This window comes from Blennius ocellaris (assembly GCF_963422515.1).
Source record: "Blennius ocellaris genome assembly, chromosome: 13".
NCBI classification, from domain to species: Eukaryota; Metazoa; Chordata; class Actinopteri; order Blenniiformes; family Blenniidae; genus Blennius; species Blennius ocellaris.
In genome coordinates, this window is record NC_137662.1 from 21,847,007 (window position 1) to 21,867,772 (window position 20,766).

Genomic DNA, 20,766 nt, shown 5'->3' on the forward strand with positions numbered 1-20,766 from the left:
AACCTCAACAATACTATTTTATGCATTACCCAATACCTAAACTAAAGTATTAATAACATTACAAACTGAACTTCAGACATATAAATACTATATATCCCCCTGAAAGGTAGCAAATCGTATTTGTTTTGTGATAATGTTTAAAGACTTGAGTTCTGACCCAGATCAGCTTTCAGAGATCTGGAGACGTCTCACTCCGTTTACCTGCAAACAGGACGAATACGGCAGCAGCTACACACCATCAAGATAAAAGGTTTAATAAAATCACTGAAGTCTCAGATCTCGCCGCATAAAATATGCAATCATTTCAAAACCCCTGTCATCCACCAATATTTGAATTAATATACATCAGGGATAAACAATAAACTGAACCATATAGATTTTTATCTTTTCGTTTTTAAAGACCCTTACTGGTGTATCAGGCCTTTAACTCTCCTCACAGAGATGAAACAAAGCAACGTACAGCAGATGTACAAAAAGAGCCGTCGAGAAGCAACGATGGTTTGTTTCTGTAACCATGCCCAAATATCCTTGTTGACGATCTTCTAATATTAAAGCTCTATTTCATCTGGGGCCCCGTGGACTGAAACCAGACTCATCTGAGAGGAGACTCAGACGCTCGCGCCGCACGGAAAAGCAAATCGCCAACAGAGAGACGCCTTCAAATGCTGGATTTGAATCTGAGCACGTGCCTTTGAACACCGTTCAGCCGAAAATATATATCAGTGTGACACTTCACACACACACACACACACACACACACACACACACACACACACACACACACACACACACACACACACACACACACACACACACACACACACACACACACACACACACACACACACACACACACACACACACACACACACACACACACACACACACACACACACGTCTTGGCTCTGGGGCTTGCGGCTTCTGGGCACATGCGCATACTCACGGCCAGCATGAATTTGGCATCTTCGACTTTGTCCTCGTCCAGCAGCTGAGGAAGAGGTCTGAAGCCGGCCTGTAGCAGGCAAAGTGGTTGGCGAGCCGCTCTGCCATCACGCTCACTGCAACACCACCACAACACACACGTCAAGTTTGTGCTTCGCCTCAATCTTGCCAAATCAATTTCAAAATGAGCATTTTCGTCTCGTATGTTTTGCCCACTTAAGTTGAATTCAAATGTTGTATGTTTGTTTGCGTATCTACGTCTACATTTCCATTACTGTGCTATATGTTCCCATGTATAATTTCCAAAAATATACTAGTAAAACTAACCGATTTGCTTATTTACATGACACAAGTGCTTAAATGTTTGATTATTCTAACTTGTGCCAGTGTGTGTATGTGTGTGTGTGTCTTACACTTGTCTAAAGCTTTGTCGTCGTCAGCTTCAAGGACCTTTCTGAAGACAAAGACATGCTGGGGTTGGTGCCATCTGGTTGTGTGTAGACTCCCTCCAGCAGCTCCACCGCCGAGTCCAAATCACCGCTGGAGGCGAAGCGCGGGAAGAACAGATCAGCAGGTTAAGTTTGGTAAACAAAGATTTTTTTTTTTCTAAATCCTCTATAAACTCGCATGTATTCACAGCGATTTTAGACAGTGAATCGCATGTATTCACAGCGATTCACTGTCTAAAATGTCTCACCACCTTGAGGTAATTTTAGGGGAAGTTCCATTTTTTTAAACAACGTGACAAGAACACTGCGAATTGAAACTTTGTTTTTTTTTAGCCATGAGAGACAAACTCATTTTCTCACAGGGTTAATGTGGCCAGGTCGCTAATATTCACCCGTAAATGCATACAACTACATAAGTCTTGCCTTAAATCACAGTGAGGGAAGAAATGACTCCATCCAGAAAATAACGCCGTTGTTTTTGATTCACAAAATGTGTCCTGAACGTGACAGTTCTGTGAAAACAAATGCGCAGTGGAAAATCCTCACAGTGTTTTTCTTCAGGCTTATAGTTAAGTTAAATCCTGCTTCAGTATACTGGATTTCTCATATCACAAACTCACGGCATGACTTATACTAATGCTTTTTTGCTGGCCTACAGAAAAAAAAAACAGTGAAGTTGATTTTAAGCAGGTGAGGCGTTTAGGGACACCTGTAAATTGCATTGCCTCCAGATACCCTGCAATGAGGGACGCTTTTATTGACCTGTTAATTTCTGGCTTCTAATCATAAAAAAAAAAAACAAACAGCCTCAATCTCTAACATCAGTGATTTAAATTCAAACATGAGGATCACATTGATGGATCGTCTGATAAATTGGTCCAAAATGTCATTTTTAAACTTTGAATGTTGACGGATTGAAATATTTTGCGCCGATCGACTCGATTCTCCCAGGAAAGGGTTAGGAAATGCTCGTTCTGCTGAGGTCGACACAACTAGAAACAAAGCGTGCACACCAAAGCGCGACAAATGTAAAACAACTCAATCTGGCAACCGGGACCTTCGCGACCGACACTTTCCGCTCCCCGTCCCACCGTCGCCAGTCGCCATGAATATTTAACAGACTGTGTGGCCAGAGGTGTGGGGGGGGGGACATATCTGTGCTGATCGCTGCGACCGGGACCGTCTGAATAATTCAGCGCCCCCTCCCCCCCCCACCCCCTTGTTAAATGTGGCGCGCTGCTTTCCGGACCCGCTCGCCTCGCCCGCTTGCAGCTGAGTCAAGCTGACTGGTTAAGAGCTGCGGCGGGGGAAGCGCGTGTCAGAGAGGCTCAGAGCGCCGCTCCCCCCCGCAGGTCAGGGTTCAGGCCGACAGGCCCCGCGCCGACAAGGCCGGTCGGGCGTGAGGCCGCCGCGGCGACTCTTCAACTTCCCGCTGTCCCTCCGAGGTGGCACGGGGACGCCGCCTCGCCGCTCGGAGGAAAGGCGCTAATGCGGCGAGTGGGCACGGTGAAACTTTGATGCACGATGTGTGCTTTTTGTTTCGTTTGTCCCCCCCCCCCCCTCCTCTTATGTTTGAGAGGCGACAAAGCGGCGGCGGATGACGGGTGTTTTCACGACATTAAAAAAGAGCCCGTGAATAATCCTATTACGCCTGTGCTTGTACTCGACGCCCCGCTCGCCCTGGAAGCTTGTACTCGGGAGCGCGTCAGCTTGTCACAACGCGCCGCTGGTGTTGCGTTCAACTGCTTGCAAGAATCACGGTGTTTACAAAAAGGCATGAAAGATTCACAATGAACTACACACAATTCCTCTCCCCCCCCCCTCATGTAACCTGCTCCCCTGCAATCATTTTGTTTACAAGTTTAAGGCCCTTCTAAGCTTCCTTTTAGTGTACTTTAACGTGGCTTTATCTGTTCGATCCTTTGGAGCTGAAATTCAGCCATCCGCCGTCGTAATCTCCACGCACGCACATTCCTTAGCGGTCTTACTTGTGGATGTGTGCCAGGGCGGTGTTGTTGATGAACAACATGCTGGACAGGTTCATGTCCGTGCCGAGGCTCTTCACCAGCGACTGCACCTCCTCGATCCCCGACACGTCGCCGCAGCCCCCCATGGCCTGCACCAGCTTGGTGAAGGAGATCCGCATGGGCACCAGGTCCGAGTGAAGCATCGACTTCATGAGCTGCAGGGCGTCTGTGGAGGGAAGCGACAGGCTGTGGGTTTGGACCCGCGACACACGTGGGGATCTGACACGTGTCAATTCTTAGTATGGTTACTAATATATTATTGTCCCTGTAACGTATCAACACAGAAATGAAGGCATTAGGTTGGATTATGTCAAGAAGAAGGTCTCAAACACACACGTAATGCCGCTCCTCACCTTCGACCTGGCCCTTCTTGCTGTGCGTGATGACGAGCAAACTCATGGCAATTTCACTCAGCTTGAAGTTTGGCATTTGAGACTGAGCACTGTGCAGGGAAGAAAAAAAAAAGAAGAATGCATCCATCAGTAATATTTTAGTTTCATTGATTGAATTAATTTCACTTTTAATCAAACAAATATAAATCCACACACACATTCATAATGGTACTTTTGCCAGTAAGATCCCACACACACACACACACACACACACACACACACACACACACACACACACACACACACACACACACACATACACGGGATTTGAAGTCAATTGAAGTAACAAGAAGCCCAAGTACCTGAAGAAATGTCAGAGTTAATAAAACATGCAATCCATTTTACATGACGGCTTGAAAATTTCCAGGAATTGCTCATTGTGGGCTTTACGCTGATTGTATGTATGTATGTATGTATGTATGTATGTATGTATGTATGTATGTATGGCTCACATTGACCTACAAAATGCTGCATTTTCCCCGTTTTCAGCTTTCAGCAAGAATCTATTTGTACTAGAACTATGTTGTTGTCAAAAAAAGATAATAATCCTATTTCTTAAGCTTGTTTTTGTCCCGTATTTCCTGAAGTACTCTGTTATTTTCTAAGTATTGTGTCAACGGTTCAAACTCAGGTAACGTTACAGCTTTTTTTTTTGTTCCCCCCCCCCCCCCCCCTCCACTATCAGATAATCCTCATAAGTCTTCAATAAGAAAAGCTTAATTTTGATCCACATGTAGCGTGTTGACAGTCTTTATAAGGGGTATTATCTTGTGTCTGTCATCCTGATGTCGGGCCGTTTCTACCTAAGTGAGCAAAACAATGCCTTCACTTGTACTTTGATACCCCGACATGAGATTACTCATGCACGACAGATTACAGCCACATCTCAGCGAAGCGACAAGAAAGTCCATCATCACCAAGTTAAGAATCTTTATAATCTGCGATGGCCGCGTCGGTGACTGCGTGAGCTTCGAGTTCCGCGGCATTACGAGGCGTCGCATTTAGAAAAGCACCGGACTTTGCGGGAGGCCGGCGGGATAAAGAAAAACAAAACAAAAGAAAAAAACACACGAGCTGAAACGCACAAGACGGACGAGACAAAAGCCGCAAATTTGATTGACGGCGAGTGCTAGCGCCTGCTGTGACCTGAAAACAATACGGACATGAAGCGGTTGATTGATGTCGCCCGTATACGTGTTGCCGCGTCCCGCTGAGCCGCCTCACGTGTGTATCTGTGTGGCATTACGTCCGCGGTATTGAGGCCTCACCGTCCTCCTTCCGTCTGTTCGCTCCTTCCAGCCGTCCTCTTTTTCATTTCTTTGCCACTAAAACCTCAATCAAGCCGGCCTCCTGCCCCCCCCCCCCCCCCTTCTTTATTTATTATTATAGCCCTGCGACCAGATTAATCCTTCCGCTCAATTGAGCATCAGGCTGGCAATCCTTATCGCCGTGGCGACGCCGGGCCAGGCGGCATCCGGGGGTCAACGGCTGGAGATTGGAGCGGCGACGGGGTCGCCGCAGGATTGCCGTCGACACCGGGCAGCGTGGATGTGGGGTTTGAATTATCAGGTGAAGGGGGGGGGGGGGTGGGGGGGGGGATCTGTCAAAGCTGAAGAAACAACAGAAACACTCGCACCGTCTCCTGAGGACCCTGCACTCCAGCCAACGACTCCGTCCACCTCTTCCCCTCTCATCATCGTCTTCACTCTCTCCCAATCCCTTAATCCCGCCATAAGCGCCCCGCTGCTCAATTCTGTACAGATTACCCCCAAAACAAACACACACCCACACACACGCACGGAGGAACTAATGCCTATAGCGTCTTCATTATCCCCCGTACGCGATTAAATCAAGCCCTCCTCCTCCACCGCGCACTCCTCTCCCCCCCCCCCCATTTAGCTCCTTTTATCTCCGGCCAGTCTCCATCTTCCTCCGACTCTCCTCTCAGCTCATTTCACTTCTCATTAAGAGTGCAGATAAAGTCAGCTTTTATCCACGCAGGGATGCCATAAACCAATTCAAACAGAGACCAGAGATGGGTTATCGCTCGCGTTGCCCCGCGCTTGTTGAAACACGGCTCTCAAATTGATACGATTATTTCTCATAATATAAGAGAGTGAACCGCGGAGAGCAGAAAACAGCGGAGCGACTGATAGTGTAATAGATGTTTTTACATGTTTTGTCATCCTCCCTGCACAAATCTGCAGCGGCATCTCTTCTTTCACTGGATGATGTTATTATCTTAATTCTTTTCTTCTGTGTCTGGTTTTTCTTGTTGTTTTTTTTTTATTCCACAGACAGAAAGTGATACAAAGAAAGGGACAAAAAGAGATAAAAGAAAAAGGAGATTACCGGAAAAAAACCCCCCACACAAACAGCAGAGGCTCGGTGCTAAGCTCAGATCTCTAATACCTCGGTCTGTTCGTGCATTAGTCTCCAGACTCCAGCCCCGATACGGCCCCGGTAACAAAACAACACATGATATATGACTAATTGGAAGAAGATGGACATTTCTGCACAAAGTCACCAGATTCCCAGAAAAGCAAAATTAATCTGTACATTGTAGCCTGTGTGTGTGTGCATCTTGGGGCTTAGTAAGAGCCATTGTTCATATCCAGCAGGGCTGAGCGTGTTAACACACAATCACTTCATAATCCTCATGTCTACTGAGGAGCTGTGATTTTAGCCTGAGGTGACCCGCGGACAGCGGCCGAGGAGACGGGGCAAGTAGCAGAGCATTAAGCGCACTGTGCGCTTCTTTTAAAAAAAAAAAAATTCTTATAACTGAGATTCGCTGCCGAGCCGCCTGCAGGCCCGGAGGAAAAAAATACTTATATCAACTGTTCTTAAGTGTCGTGATCTCACCAAATGGGAATAATTGTCGACGTCCGACACCTTCTCATGAAATGCAACAAAAGCTGCAATCAAGTTGGGTTCAGTTCCAACAGTGGGACCTGCTCGATGGTCTCACACACTGGAAATGCGTGTTAACAGTGTGCTGCGAGCGAAGGAATTTGACTTCCGTGTGCAAAGATTTGCAACCCGGACGAGATGCGGTATCGTGTAAAAGTGACACTTGCGTACAAGATTCAGCGTTTTAAGACGAGACGAAAGATCGGTGGGATAATTTTAACTTTCTCCTCAATGTATTCAACATTTTGATTCACTCTGTATTGACCATTTGTGGCATCTATTGTAATTCTTTATCCTCCAAATGACTACAAATCACTATTCTCAGTGTGAATTGGTTAAGGAATCAGTTGAAATGATGAAAATCAACATTTCAGGGTTTAAATGAAAGGTTTGCTCCTACCGAACTTTATCCCTGTGCATTAAATCCGCTAAAATCCTTATTTGATTAATTTATGTGCTGAAGCCATGATTGGCAGATCGAAATAACTTCCAGGATAGTTAGTTTTGCATTTTTAAGTATTTGGTTTTAATCTCCTTTTCAGTTAAGAAGCCAAGTTTATGAAACCAACGTGGCACAATTGATCGGGTGATAAAGTTCTATGATTTCTCACCATTAAACAGTGAATCTGACGCCAAAAAATCCATTTGAATATACTCGTCTTAGTGTGATGACTGATGTTTTATATCTTCGGTGACTTTTCATCGCCGTGCTGAGACACCTACATGTCTTTGACCGCCATGGCGTCCTCGATGGAGCCCTCGGCCAGCAGGGAGCGGATGGTGTGGTCGAACAGGCTGGCATTCAGCACTATGCCCATTTTGTGAGCTTCCTTCAGCAACTTGTACGCTTCTGCAGAAAGAAAGGTGGAGAAGCAGAGAGAAGGAAAGATTAGAAAAAAAAAAACCAATATAGAGAGAATATTACAATGTACCAACAACAGAGGGGGAAACATTTGTCTTTGTATATGTAATGGAAATAAGAAGTGTTTCAATTAAAGCAAACTAATAAACTAAAACTTGACGCACTAAACACATGTTAAGTTTGTCAGTTAGGGGGCTTTTCCACCAGAAAGAACCAAGGGCGAGTTCCGAGTGAGCACCAGTTCTTAGTCTGTGAAAGTGAAAGGAGCAGAAATTCACAATGTAATACCCAAATGTTGAAAAATAAGCCCCAAGCTCCGGACGGAGACGGAACGTGAAAAAAACCCCAACAGAGCGACGAGGAGACTCAATACTTTCTGTCTCTTTCGTCTGCAAGCGAGGTTCAGGCCAGACTCGATGCAGCGGCCAGGACCAAACAGATGAATACAGTCCGTCTATCGATGTCAGCGCTGATCGGCGAAATCTGTGACGCATCACGTTTTGGAGTGACGTGACGACGTGGCTCTCGCTTGATTCCGTTAACGGTGGAAAAAAGAACCGGTTCTTTGGCGGCGCTCATTTAAGAACTGGCCCTGGCACCGACCCTGAACTCGCTCCTGGTTCTTTCTGGTGGAAAAGCCTAATGACTGATCTTACAATTTAATTCTATATTTGAAATCCCGCCAACAATCTAGCGATCCCTCCACCCGAGGCGTCTCATCATGCCGCCGCTCACCTTTGGCCTTCCCTTTCTTGTGGAGGGCTGAAATACGAGCATGATACTGAGCACTGTCGTTTGCCGCGGCGGCGGAAGAGTCCTTGGGCGGCGCCTGCTGGGGGGCCGCAGCTTGTTGGTACCAGGTCTGTGGAAACAAATAGAACCGTATAACTCACTCTGCTGTTTCCATGAGAACTCGATACATTCGATGTTAAAACCTGGAGACATGCTCAAGTCTGTGCATCCGTGTGTGTGCGTGTGTGTGTGTGTGTGTGTGTGTGTGTGTGTGTGTGTGTGTGTGTGTGTGTGTGTGTGTGTGTGTGTGTGTGTGTGTGTGTGTGTGTGTGTGTGTGTGTGTGTGTGTGTGTGTGTGTGTGTGTGTCACAGTGCAATAATGTCGGCCAGGGTCCCGTAATGCTCGGTCACCCGTGCAGCGATGAGGGGAGGGGGTTAAGCTGTATTGGCTGGGGGCAAATTAGGTCTGGCACCCCAGGGGCAAAAAAAAAAAAAAGAAGAAGAAAGTGTGTGTGTGTGTTAGAGTGTGTGTGCTGGAACAGGAATTGCAAGGGGGGGTAGGTGTCAACTGAAGAGCCCCTGGGGGTCACCAAGTTCATTGCTTGAGGCAAAAAGCAATCACTTCCTGTCTCGTCAGGCTCCGGGCTGCAGAAACGCAGCAAGGAGGAAGCAAGCGGCACAAAACGAAGCGAAATTTTAAAAGAAAACTAGATTCTGTCGCTTTTATTATGTAGAGAAAATCCGAGTACTCTCCACTTAAATCTATTACAGCTCAACACACACAAACACACACTTGCAGTACATGCGAGCGGGGCGCGGCGCCGCAGCCATATGGTGGCATTTAGCAGCTGGCTAAATTAGTCGGGCATTACAGATTTACCGACAGATCAGGCTGTAATTCCTTTCACCAGCCAGCCCGTCTGATTGACTACACTTCAGATCAGAGCCTCAATCCTGTTTCCTCTGCATGTAATGAACGGAGGCTTAAAGTGAGGCGGAGGCTGTATGGAGAGCAGCTGATAAGAGTTTTCAGGGTTTTCACAGGGGGGCTTGGGGGGGGTTGTTCGCTCTCCATCAGAGGCGAAGGTCAACTCGCTCTTTGGGTAATCTGTGCAGTTTATATAACCGTTTCTCTGGGAAAAGATAAAGTTGAAGCGGATAAACGGGCATGACCCAACGCGCGTTCTGAAAGATCGGAGTGGGGCTTTAATTAATTTCATTAATATTCATTTTGTGCGCACGAATAAATCAGACGGTTGTATTCATACAGGTGAATGTTCAACTTGCACAAGCCACATGGAGACGAAACCGTCGGGGCATGTCGCAGCCAAATTTTTCATTTCAGTGTCTTGTTAAGGTTCAGTCATTTATCACTTTAATTATTTTTTTTTTGTAAGAAAAAAAACAAAAAAAACCCAACAATTTAATTCAATTATTTTTTCCCCCTTATAATATAATCATACACATAAACCCAATTTTTTTTTCATTTAAATTGTTTTCATTTTTGTTAGATGTTTCATTAATTTAGTAAATCAGTCATGAAAAATTTAAACAAATAATGGATCTAAAAATATAATATTTAATGGAATTATGTTTCCTTTTCCGACTGGCGGTCAAAATTACCATAAATAAAATTGCAAAAATGTATTTTTTTCACATTATAGTGTTGTATCTCACAGGGATTCTGAACAGGAGTGACGAGCCGTTTGCACTGAATGGAGTTTGCATGTTCTCCCCGAGCCTGTGTGGGTCTTTTCTCCATCGACTCCAGCTTCCTCTCGCAGTCTAATGCGGGGATTGTCGGGTTCATTGGTGACTTCGGGAGTGTCGTCCTCTGTGAGAACTACACTACGAGAGACGGATGCTTAATGTGTGACTTTTCTGGACTGAAAATGCTGCAAAAAACAAAAAAAAAAACCAAAAACTATTCCGAGGACAAATGCGCTCACGAAAAGCCACTTTCGGGACAATCGGCGGTACGTTTTGTGGTTTTACCTCGGGCTCCTCGAAGGGCACCTCCTGGCCGTTGGACTTGAGGATGTCCGCCAGTAAACACAGCGTCCTCTCTCTGGGAATGACGTTCTCCTCCTGCATCTTCGTCCACACGGCTTCCGCCTTCTGCCAGTTGTTGGTCTCCTCTGAAAACAGGCGACAGGAAGGGAGGAAAAGGGTTACAGTTAAATAGAATTATTATTATTATTTTTTTTTTTTTAGGAAAATGCGCTGCGGCATCGTGGGCTCGCTGCTCAGCCAGCAGCAAAGAGCAATTTCTGACAAAGCGCTCCATGCTGAGAGAAGGCAATCAAAGCACTAATCTGATCAACTGACCGACCCTCAACTATGCTGTAATTTATCAAACACGCCAACTAGTTGTGTGTGTGTGTGTGTGTGTAAGAGGAAGTAATGGCTGGACAATCAGCTTTAACACTCCAATCACACACTGCTAACAGCTCTGCTCTCCACTGCAGCAATCACACCATGTCTTCTGCTTCCTCACCACTGATCCCACAACTCAAGAATGGAGAAAAAAATAAAACAAAATAAACAGCAGCAAAAAGCGGCGTACGCTCAAAAGGTTGGGAGAGAGACGTCGGTGCGACCCATGAGCAGCAAACGCAAAATGGGGGAAAATTACAATACAGACATGGTAAGAAATGAAAGGAAGGAGACTCACTGCAGAGCCGCAGGAGGTAACAATACATCTCATCTCTGTCGCACTCGAACAGCTTCGATGTCATGTCCACCATCTGCTCCAAGGACTCCATCTATACACACAAAACATACATTTTCATTCTGCTGCTGCTCTCCGTGCAGCCTTGATCATTTCAGCCTGTTGAGCCGTACGTGGGTGGGGGCGAGGCAGTGTGTGTGTGTGTGTGTGTGTGTGTGTGGAGGGGGTGAGGCAGTGTGTTACCTGGTTAGAAGAAATGCATTTCTCTGCATACCACTGAAGGCGGCCGGGCTTGGCTCTGAGCCCCGGGGTCTGGAAATAGCAAAGAAAAGGAGAATCTCTAAGTCAAGAAGCCACGGAAAAAGATGAACAACACTGAAACTCGTGTCGTAAAGTCAGTGTTGACGTTACTTCTTCCTGTGGAAGTCAAAAGTATGAAACACTGATTGATCCATTCACCTTAAGGCAGGGGTGTCAAACTCATTTTAGATGAGGGGCCACATCCAACCTAACCTGACCTCTGGAGGCCCAACAAGTCAAACAGAACATATTAAACTGCAGATATGGACAAATGTCAAAGTCTTTCCTTCTTTTGATCCTTTTGTAACTGCAAGGATTTGCCAGTCTATCCTGAAATTTACATATTAAAGTTAATCAGATATTATATTTGCAAAAAAAATAACCCTCAGTCAAATGTATCTGGATATCATATTTTTATTCAGGATTAAAACAATTTGTCATCATCTGGAAATATTTTTTGACTTTACGTGTCTAAAGTATCATTTCACATAAATTGGACACCTTTATTGTGAAAGGTGTTGTGTTATGTGACCCCCACAGATGCATTAATTAATTCTGACCAAGGGCGGTTTTGAATGTCATTTTTGCCAATCTAGTATTTTTAGATCAGCCTCTGTCAAGTTTTCATATTTATACTTTAAAAAATGTTTGAAATCACACGGCGGGCCGGATTAGATCCTCTGGCGGGCCGGTTCTGGCCCCCGGGCCTCATGTTTACCACCCCTGCCTTAAGAGGACACATTAAGAACAGATGGATGTCTCACCAGGGCTAAAGGGGAAATCTATGCGTTTATCGTTGATGATTTTGTCACTTTCTGAATAATTTCAAACTGTTTAATGTTTAAAATAACAATAACTCATAAGGTTCTTAGCCGTTTTAACATGGATCTGCTGGTTGTCCATCACTTCACCATTCAGGCTCCAGTCGTTTGCATGTTCTTCCTATGAATGGCTCCAGGGTTTCATAAATTCTACAGCGTGGCACAAACGACAGCAGGAAGTTCATCAAACATGCAGATGCACCAGTTTATACACCTGCTCTCCAATGAAACAAACAAATCACACTCAGTTTCCTAATGAGAGTGAATTCTGTACAAACCGACCTCCTCTATTATGTGACAGAAACTCATTTTTATTCACAAATACCTAAATGAAGAAATAAATATGTGTAAATATCTACTTTTTTAATGAGAAATTTAACTATTTTGTTAGTGCACACAGAGAATAAAGATCAAAACGTGACCTCGACATATAAATTCATGCATTTGTGGAAAATCTCTCGCTGACAAAAGGCTGCTGGGCAGCAGCACGGAGGGAAAAACATCTCTGCAGCCATTTTCCAGAGATTTGCTGTATTTTGAGGACAGCAGTGATACGCAGACAAACAGAGTGTGGGCCGTGGGGTTTGGGCTGACATAGATTGATCCGCAGGCTCGTGTAGCTGCGATTTAGCCTGATATGTGGAGTGACTAGATGATTATTATCATGGAATACCAGTGATCAGGATTTCATCTGTCTCCTGGGGCTCTGATACAATCTGAATAAGACTAGGATTTAGAATACTCCCCTCTCTTTATGGGTAATCTGGCTAAGGAGAAAAAAAAAAGAGAGAGAGAGAGAGAGAGAAAGAGGGACAGGGACCGATCTGGCAGGAAGTTAATCTGAGTGAGGATCAACAGCGCTCAAGCCCCGCTGGCCTCTTTGATGGGAGCCCATCATACCGTGAGGGGGAGAGAAGAAAAGACGGGCTTCATCCCTTTCTCTGACCGTCCCTCCCTGCCGCGTACTTTCCTCTCGCAATCCCCACTTCTCACAATCCATCCCTCTTCCTCCAAATCTCTCCTCCTCCTCCTCTTCTCCCCTGCCTCTCCATCCCTCTGGCTGTCCCAGGCAAAGGCATTATGTTCTTACTCAACCAGCCAAAGGGACAAATTAAAATGTGTTGCACTCTCTCTCGCTCTCTCTCTCTCTGTCTGTCTAATCTTCTTAGAGACTAAGGCCCAGTGCAAGTGCTCCATCTTTTTTTTTTTTTTTTGCCTCCGATTCCTTTTACTTGCTAAAGTCTTGGGGGCTCAAAGCAGCAAAACTACTCTCAAATACACACATACACAAATATGTTTGAGGATTTTGAATCCGCCACGGACAAATCTCCCTAATCTGTGCCCCCCCCCCACCCCCCCAAAAAAAAAAAAACTAAACAAAAACAAAAAGACCCCAAATCCTCAGAAATAAGAAGGTACATAATTCACACAAGTACGGGCGGATCAAAGGGATTCTAAGTAAAAACAAAAAAGCGGCAGACGCCCCCCTTTCAGAGAGAGATAATGGAAAAATGTCGAGCAGGTCAGATTACCGGAACAATTCCTGGAACACACACACGGAGCAGAGAGCATTAAAGTCCATAGCGGTGCCTCTCTTAAAAGTCTTGTGTGGCCTTTAGCTGCTAAAACATCTTAACAGGTCGTCACCCCCCCCCCCCCCCCCCCCCCCCCCCCCCCAACCCCACATCCTTAGGTCCACGTACACGTAAAGAAAAAGCCCGAGCCGACCTCGCCTCACCTCCACTTAACAAACCCTCTCCATCTCAATTCCTAATGTTCTAATTCCACTAATCACCTGGCCACTTAGCGCACACACACACACACACACACACACATGCGCGAGCGTGCGCCCGTGGCCAAACCCCTCTCCCTAACACAAAAACACATAATGGCTCGCCACTCTTTAGCAATACTACCTAACCTTGACCATCGCACACACACGCGTGCCGCAATAATAGGCCTGGCCACCTGACAATCCCCTACCTCACTATGACCATTTAGCACAAAATTGGCCACCTTTCTCTATCATTACATTTAATTAGCTGTGATTAATCAGCTGCCAATTATACCAAACACAGCCTAAAGAGACACACCACTCTGGACCGCCACTTGACGCTCTCACAGAGAGGGGGGACAAAAAAAAAAAAAAAGAAAAGGAGAAAAAAGAAGTATTTGTGCGTTTAAGTGTGTGCGCTCGCATATTTGAGTGATAGATATGATTCTCTGGGAGTTACATCACCTGATAATTGAGTCCGTCGTCACGCCGGTGCAACAAGAGACGCTTGGCGCACGCAGACGAGTGAAGCTACTTTCGGGATTCTGCGTTTCTCGAGACGGTTTCTGTGTCTTTTCGGTTCGTCGAGACACAGACCACAACTACAGTCGAGACCTAAATGGAAAGTTTCCTTGTACTCTTAACACATAAAACTCTTCATTTCAGTCCAACTGTTTGTATGCATGCAAGTAGATCCCCGTTTTAGTCGAGCTGACACGATTACGTGCACGTCTGAGGTCCGGTTCCAGTTCCTCCCACAATAAAGTCGTGTTTTAGGCGTCTCGTAAACACAGCAACTATAAGGTCATCACTTTAGGTAGACATAGGTCGACTACCGTGCTGGCAAAATGTCCTTAAAATCTGCAGAAATGCTTCTTGTTTACCAAATAAAATTTAACCTTTTGATCAAAGTCGGGATTTCTTGGCTAACTTGATTTTCTCACATCAGTGTAGTTTGTGGCCGGTGTGCCAACTTCCAAAAACGTTTACATTATTCCTTTCACGGGTTAAATCAGACAACTTACACTTCTGGTAAAGCTTTTATTTTGTGATATATCTTTCCGAGTTGTAGATGAAAATATTTAAATCACTCACAAGAGCACACCGCAGGTCACGGGACCTTTAATGCGGATATAACCTGAGCAGTTGAGATTAAATGATCAAATATGCTTCCGATATGTTGGTGTGGTAGTTAATCAATACATCCAGTAGGGGGCAGTACACACTGTTCATTTCATGTGGAATGTTCTAAATCAAGCATGGATGGAACAGGTTAAGAACAGCTAAAATGAATATTTGTGTCTCTAGTAGTACTTAAACTTGGCCTGCGGGGATAATTCGTCGCCTTATGTGTCCAACTTCGTGAGTCAAGATGTTTCTAAACCGTTGAAACAAGTCATGTGAAGCTTCTTTGTGCCGATGTCCAGTTGAAGTCGTGTTGTAGTTTTGTTCCTACCCGAGCTTTCATTGCTCACATATGAGCGCTACTGCACAACACTGCCTCCTCAGGTCATTCGTGGTATCACTCCATTCGTGTCTGCTTTCTAAGTTTCAATGCAACGTTTATAATGACGGATGGAAGGTTAGTAAAACGCCCTTGTACGTAAAGTGTAAAAAAAAAAAAAAACGGACAAAAAAACTTCTTGTCAAAAGAAGACAAACACTAAAAAGATGAACGTTCATTTTACGCATTCATTCACCGGAGACATTTCTCAAAATTCTCATTTATCCGTGAAGAAAGTCGCTGCTTGAGCGCTGGAAGCCGCAATAACTTCTTGATATTTTCGTTCACGTCCATTCACCTCCTCAATGCCGAATTCCTTCAGTTACAAGATGTTCTCCAGCACATCCCCACATTTTAAATCCTCCCACATCATTTCCGCGGGACTCCAATCTGATCTTTCTTTTGACAAAGCCAACCGTACATCTATTTACAAGGCCTCAACAACCTTGCAGATCGCTGGCGTGTCTATAAGTGGGATAACAGTCGCACAATCTCACGGGAAAGGAATGACAGCGACAATAACATGAAGATGATATATAAGAGGGTTTGGAAATACTCAAGAGGGGGCAAATCCCTTTTTTAGAGCACACAAGGACACGAGAGAGGAAAAACAGGAGAGTAATGTCAGTTTAGGTATTTATTTTTTCTCCTCTGTTTTGCTCTCATCCCGATTAGACCACATAATGGCCTTGTTTCTCCTCCTCTGATGTCGGACTCATCCCTCCGTTCATCTGCTCGTCAATCTCTCGGTCCTGCTATCCAGTCCCAGACCGCCCCGCTCACTTTTATCCCCGTGGAAAAAAAAAAAAAAAAAAAAATCCCTTCTCATCTGACCGCTTTGTGTCTCTCTCTCGTTTTCTCACACTAATCTACAGGGCTTATAGCCGGACTTAAGATGACAAAGATATAAATATTCGCAAAATATTCAGGTCAGATGATTTACAGCCGAACGAACGCTGCAGGTCCTGCACGGCTCACCGCAGACTCACGTAGAAGCGTCTTCTCGATTCTTTAGGACTAATATGCCATATCTCGAGTTTAGCGTCAGTGTAGATATAAAGGAGTTTACAAAGAGTTGAAGGAGGCGGGTTCTATAGGAGTAAATAAGAGCAACGGAGGTTTATGTGCCGTTTAATGTGTATTCATGGTGAAAATAAAGAAATTAAATCCATTCGTTCTTTGACTTGAGCTTGAAGAGCTGGTCGGAGCCGACGTTGGAATAGAAGCAGAGTGAGCAGGGAAACCTTTTTAATCCAGAATTGAACCGGGGAATAGTTTCTGTGAGGTGAGGGGTTTTCGCACACGCATATATTAAAATACATCTTCATTAAAATTAAAAATGTAATCAAATAAAAATCTATAATTTTATATTCTTTTTCTTTTTTTGAATCGGGTGCCTGAGAATTGTTCGTGTTTTTTTGTCTTCCCATTCTTAGTTTGTCGATATCGTGCATATCACACTACATACTTTATTGCAACTAAATAAATTTAAAAAAAAAAATCAGCTACAAACAAAACAAACTCATAAGGCAGTTGACCAAATAAAATAAGAATCCTTTTCAAGAACGAGATCCTGAAACTAAAAACAAAATCCAAGTTTACTTCTAGTAGGTAGAGTTAATTCTTTCTGCCATCAGACGCACCAGCAGACCCACTCTTTTATTTTTTTATTTATTTTTTTGACCCAGTTGTTAAAACTCCAAAACTGCATTGTCTAATAAATGAGCTCCTTCACTCGAAGCACTCCTTGAAGATAACTTAAGTCCAGGAGGAAACAATATCAGGCGCCCCAGCCTGCCTCCCATAATGCCTCCTTTGTGTGCGCGCGGCTCTACTTGCCTCAATAATCTTGCGAGCTTCGCGGTTGCGGCCCGTCTGCAGGAAGGCGAAGAACAGATCATACAGCATCGTCATCTCTCCCCGCTCCTGACTCACAAAGTCCATGGCTGAGGAGGAAGACGGACAGGCGGTTAAACAGAGCAGAGAAAGGTCATGAATAAAAATGCCTGCCGAGTAAACAAACGCGCCGCATACTGCCTCATTTTCCGTCTGATTCCATTATTTGGCACAATGTCCCAGGCACAAAGCAGCCATATCACGAATGCTCTCAAACACACACACACACACACACACACACACACACACACACACACACACACACACACACACACACACACACACACACACACACACACACACACACACACACACACACACACACACACACACACACACACACACACACACACACACACACACACACACACACACACACACACACACACACACACACACACACACACACACACACACACACAAAAACGGGTCCCGAATGAAAGCCTAAGCTCTCCCGGTAAACTTGCTAAAGCGCTCTGCTCAGCGTTACGTACTATCTCTGTCCTGCAGCTTCAGGACAGGTAGCGCGCACACGCTCCCAGCAAACTTTCGGTTATCCAAAACGGACGTGCAAATTCAGCAAAGCGCAGGACAAAAGAATAATCCCTCATCCTTTACTGGGTGTCATTTGAAGTTACGGCGTGTGATTTAACAACTTGAATCAAAGCACGGATCTCAAGCGGACACGTTTGAAACCAGGTGGACGAACTGCAGGTGTAGTGAAGATTAAAACAAGTCCACTCGATACAGACACTTATTTCATGTCGCTGCATCTGTATGCACGGCTTTGCTGCTGTCCAACCTTTGTCTTTCCTTAAAATTCCCCCAAACACCACATGAAGGTTTACCTTTACATAGTAGCTCACTGCAGTTTCCACAAATTAAGGGTAAATAAAAACGTATAAAATAGTTTTTGTTTTTTTTCACTGATTTCATAGCGGAAGATTGTCCTGCGTAACAATTGTGGGTCCCAATACCAAACCTGGTGGAACTCCGTGATTAACATCAAGTCCGATCAAAATGATTCCAACCAGCTCGTTCGATTACAAGGAATCTGATCGGTGTCCGTGTAAGATTTCATAATCGAAGGCGTCGGCTGCAGCAGCGAAACTGAAAAGTTTAAAAACACAGGAAAGTCTTCTGCTCAAAAACCATGAGAAGATGCTCGGTAAGATCCACCAGAACTGTCGCCGTGCCACTACGAGTTCTAAATCCTGACTTGAAGGACTCTTGAAGGATTATTTCTGTGCAAATGCTCATGTATTTGATTTTTTTTCTGGAAGCTTTAAGAAACAAACGAGGAGGTGGACATCAGCCTGAAACAGCAGCTTTTCAAGATCAGGTTTAATACCAGCAACCTAAAAGTCTTTGAATATTCTCTGATTAGAACATATTTTGTTGTGAGTTCGAGTTCGAGTGAAGAACGTCTGAGAATCTGCGCCATGTTTCCCACCACTAAAGGCTTTGTGGTGATCTGCACGTCACCGGTTTATATTTTAGATGCATTCTAAGGTGAATTCTTTTGTTCTAGCCTGCCCATGCCAGAAGCACGGGTCCACAGGTTTGAGCCACTGTGTCGCAGCTCTCTGATGGCGCCGTCAGCCTGAGAGCGTCCCTCTGTAAGCGTTTATGCGACGGAGGAATATTCATTTTCCAAGATTAGCGGATTGTAAAAAAAAAATATATTTTTAAATTGCTTTGTTTTTTAGGGTGCAGTTCGTCACGCTGCGGCTGGAAGGAGTGATGGCAAGGAGGTGAAGAGGCGCTCCACTGCACGGCTTCAACCTTTATGCGCGCGGGAGCCACTTGCCCCCCGCCGCACGCTGAACTTGACCTTCGCGACGCGCCGCTGTCAACACGCAAAGAGACCGCGGGGAAATTTGATAGGCTGGCGTGCTTCAGCGCAACCCCGGTCTGCACCTCTCTCCCCCCGCCGCTCCTCTTCAGAGACGCCGGCACTTGTTACATGTGCGTTTAATGCAAACACTGAATGGGTACTTCCACACATGCACACGGAACAAGAGGTGAGAGTCGATGAAAAGGGAAAAGAAAAAAAAAAGGAGTTGGATCAAGCCGAGCAGGAGAGTGAATAAATCTGAATATCGCTGTGAGAAGCAGCAACAGAGTGCCGTGCTGCTTTTAATGAGACTATTTGGACACTGCCAGCTTGTGAAAGGGCGAGATGTTAGTGCGTATTTTGGAAATTGTGGCTTTGCCACTAAGCGCAGGTATCAACTCTCGAGTGTGAAGAGATAGTAGTAATCTATTACGAGTAAAACATTGAACTCATAATATAAAAGGCAAAGAGTTATTTTCCTCCGCGAAACCAGGCTGGAATTGCAAGTATTGTTCTGTCGAAGAAGATCTACGCTTGTAGAATCATCGACTGATGTTTACCTTTCCGTCTGGTTAATTTCTGGACCAGAGAAAAAGATATTTGCCTTCATATAATCCATGAATTACACGTCACAGTGGAGGCGGTGTGTTCCACATTTGACTGACGTCTTTAATCGCCACTTGCAGTAAATTTATTTAACGCCACCGGTGTGTGAGCCGACATTCAAAGCCAGTGCTGTTGTTTGCTGCTGCAAACATCTTTCTATTGAATGTATAACTTAAGACGTCCAACAAGGTTTTGCAGGGAAGAGAAAATTAGTTAATCTAATGTGAAATTCTCATTTGGTTTACAATACTTGTGAGAGATCAAGAGATAAATCAACTATGAGCACTTGACACAAGAAATATGGTGCAGCATTTTGTTATAATTTCCATTTTTCAATAATTCTACAAACATTTAGCACATAAAAATGTAGGCTGAAGAATAACTGGAAACCTGGGAAATGCATCAATGTTCAAATATTTGAGAACGTATTTGTTGGTATATTAAAGCTGACAGAAATTCACTAAACAAATGTTTTTTTCTTTCCCGTATGTTTCAGCAGCAAATATGCCGTTTTTATTTTTCGAACCACGACTTCGCGCTCTACTTTTCTCCTTCAGAGTGGTTTTTAAATCCAAGGTTGGGGCTCAGTAGGCATGACCAAGTGTCTTTGGGGGACAAACGGAAGCCAAAGTTGCTCTCAAAAGGTGTGCGTGAATGTGACGCTAAAGTAGTATAATGCACAGAGAACTAAAATGTATTTAATCTATTCCCACAAACTTGACTTCGGTTTGATTCGGACATAGTTTTGTCAGAATCGAGCGCTGAAACGTCGTGAAAGCTTGATTCCGTCGGAAGTGCGGTTAGTGAGGGTTTTTCTGCCGGCGTATAATAAAGATGTGCAACCTTTCTGCAGCGACTCGGTGTCTCCTTTCTCCACCAGGGCAACGATGATGTCGTGGATGCGGGGCAGTTGGTTGTAGCGCTTCTGACAGTCGAACGCCGCCTCGAGGGCTCCAGACACGTCGCCGCTGGGGAAAAAAGAAAAACCACACACACACACAAACACACAAAAGAGGGGTGGGAGAGGGAGAGAGAGCAGA

General features: G+C 44.8%; 1 protein-coding gene across 1 annotated transcript in view; it reads right to left on the bottom strand.

Moving 5' to 3' along the window:
- The window catches only part of lrpprc (leucine-rich pentatricopeptide repeat containing), a gene marked incomplete at its 3' end in the record, with an annotated part of 61,456 nt that overhangs the window by 778 nt on the left and 39,912 nt on the right, over positions 1–20,766 (bottom strand). Inside the window, 13 exon segments of the mRNA XM_080507463.1 lie at positions 944–993; positions 996–1,058; positions 1,356–1,409; positions 1,412–1,482; positions 3,380–3,584; positions 3,772–3,860; positions 7,447–7,573; positions 8,321–8,447; positions 10,313–10,455; positions 10,992–11,082; positions 11,232–11,300; positions 17,227–17,333; positions 20,570–20,694. Coding sequence (XP_080363589.1) covers positions 944–993; positions 996–1,058; positions 1,356–1,409; positions 1,412–1,482; positions 3,380–3,584; positions 3,772–3,860; positions 7,447–7,573; positions 8,321–8,447; positions 10,313–10,455; positions 10,992–11,082; positions 11,232–11,300; positions 17,227–17,333; positions 20,570–20,694 — 1,321 coding nt within the window.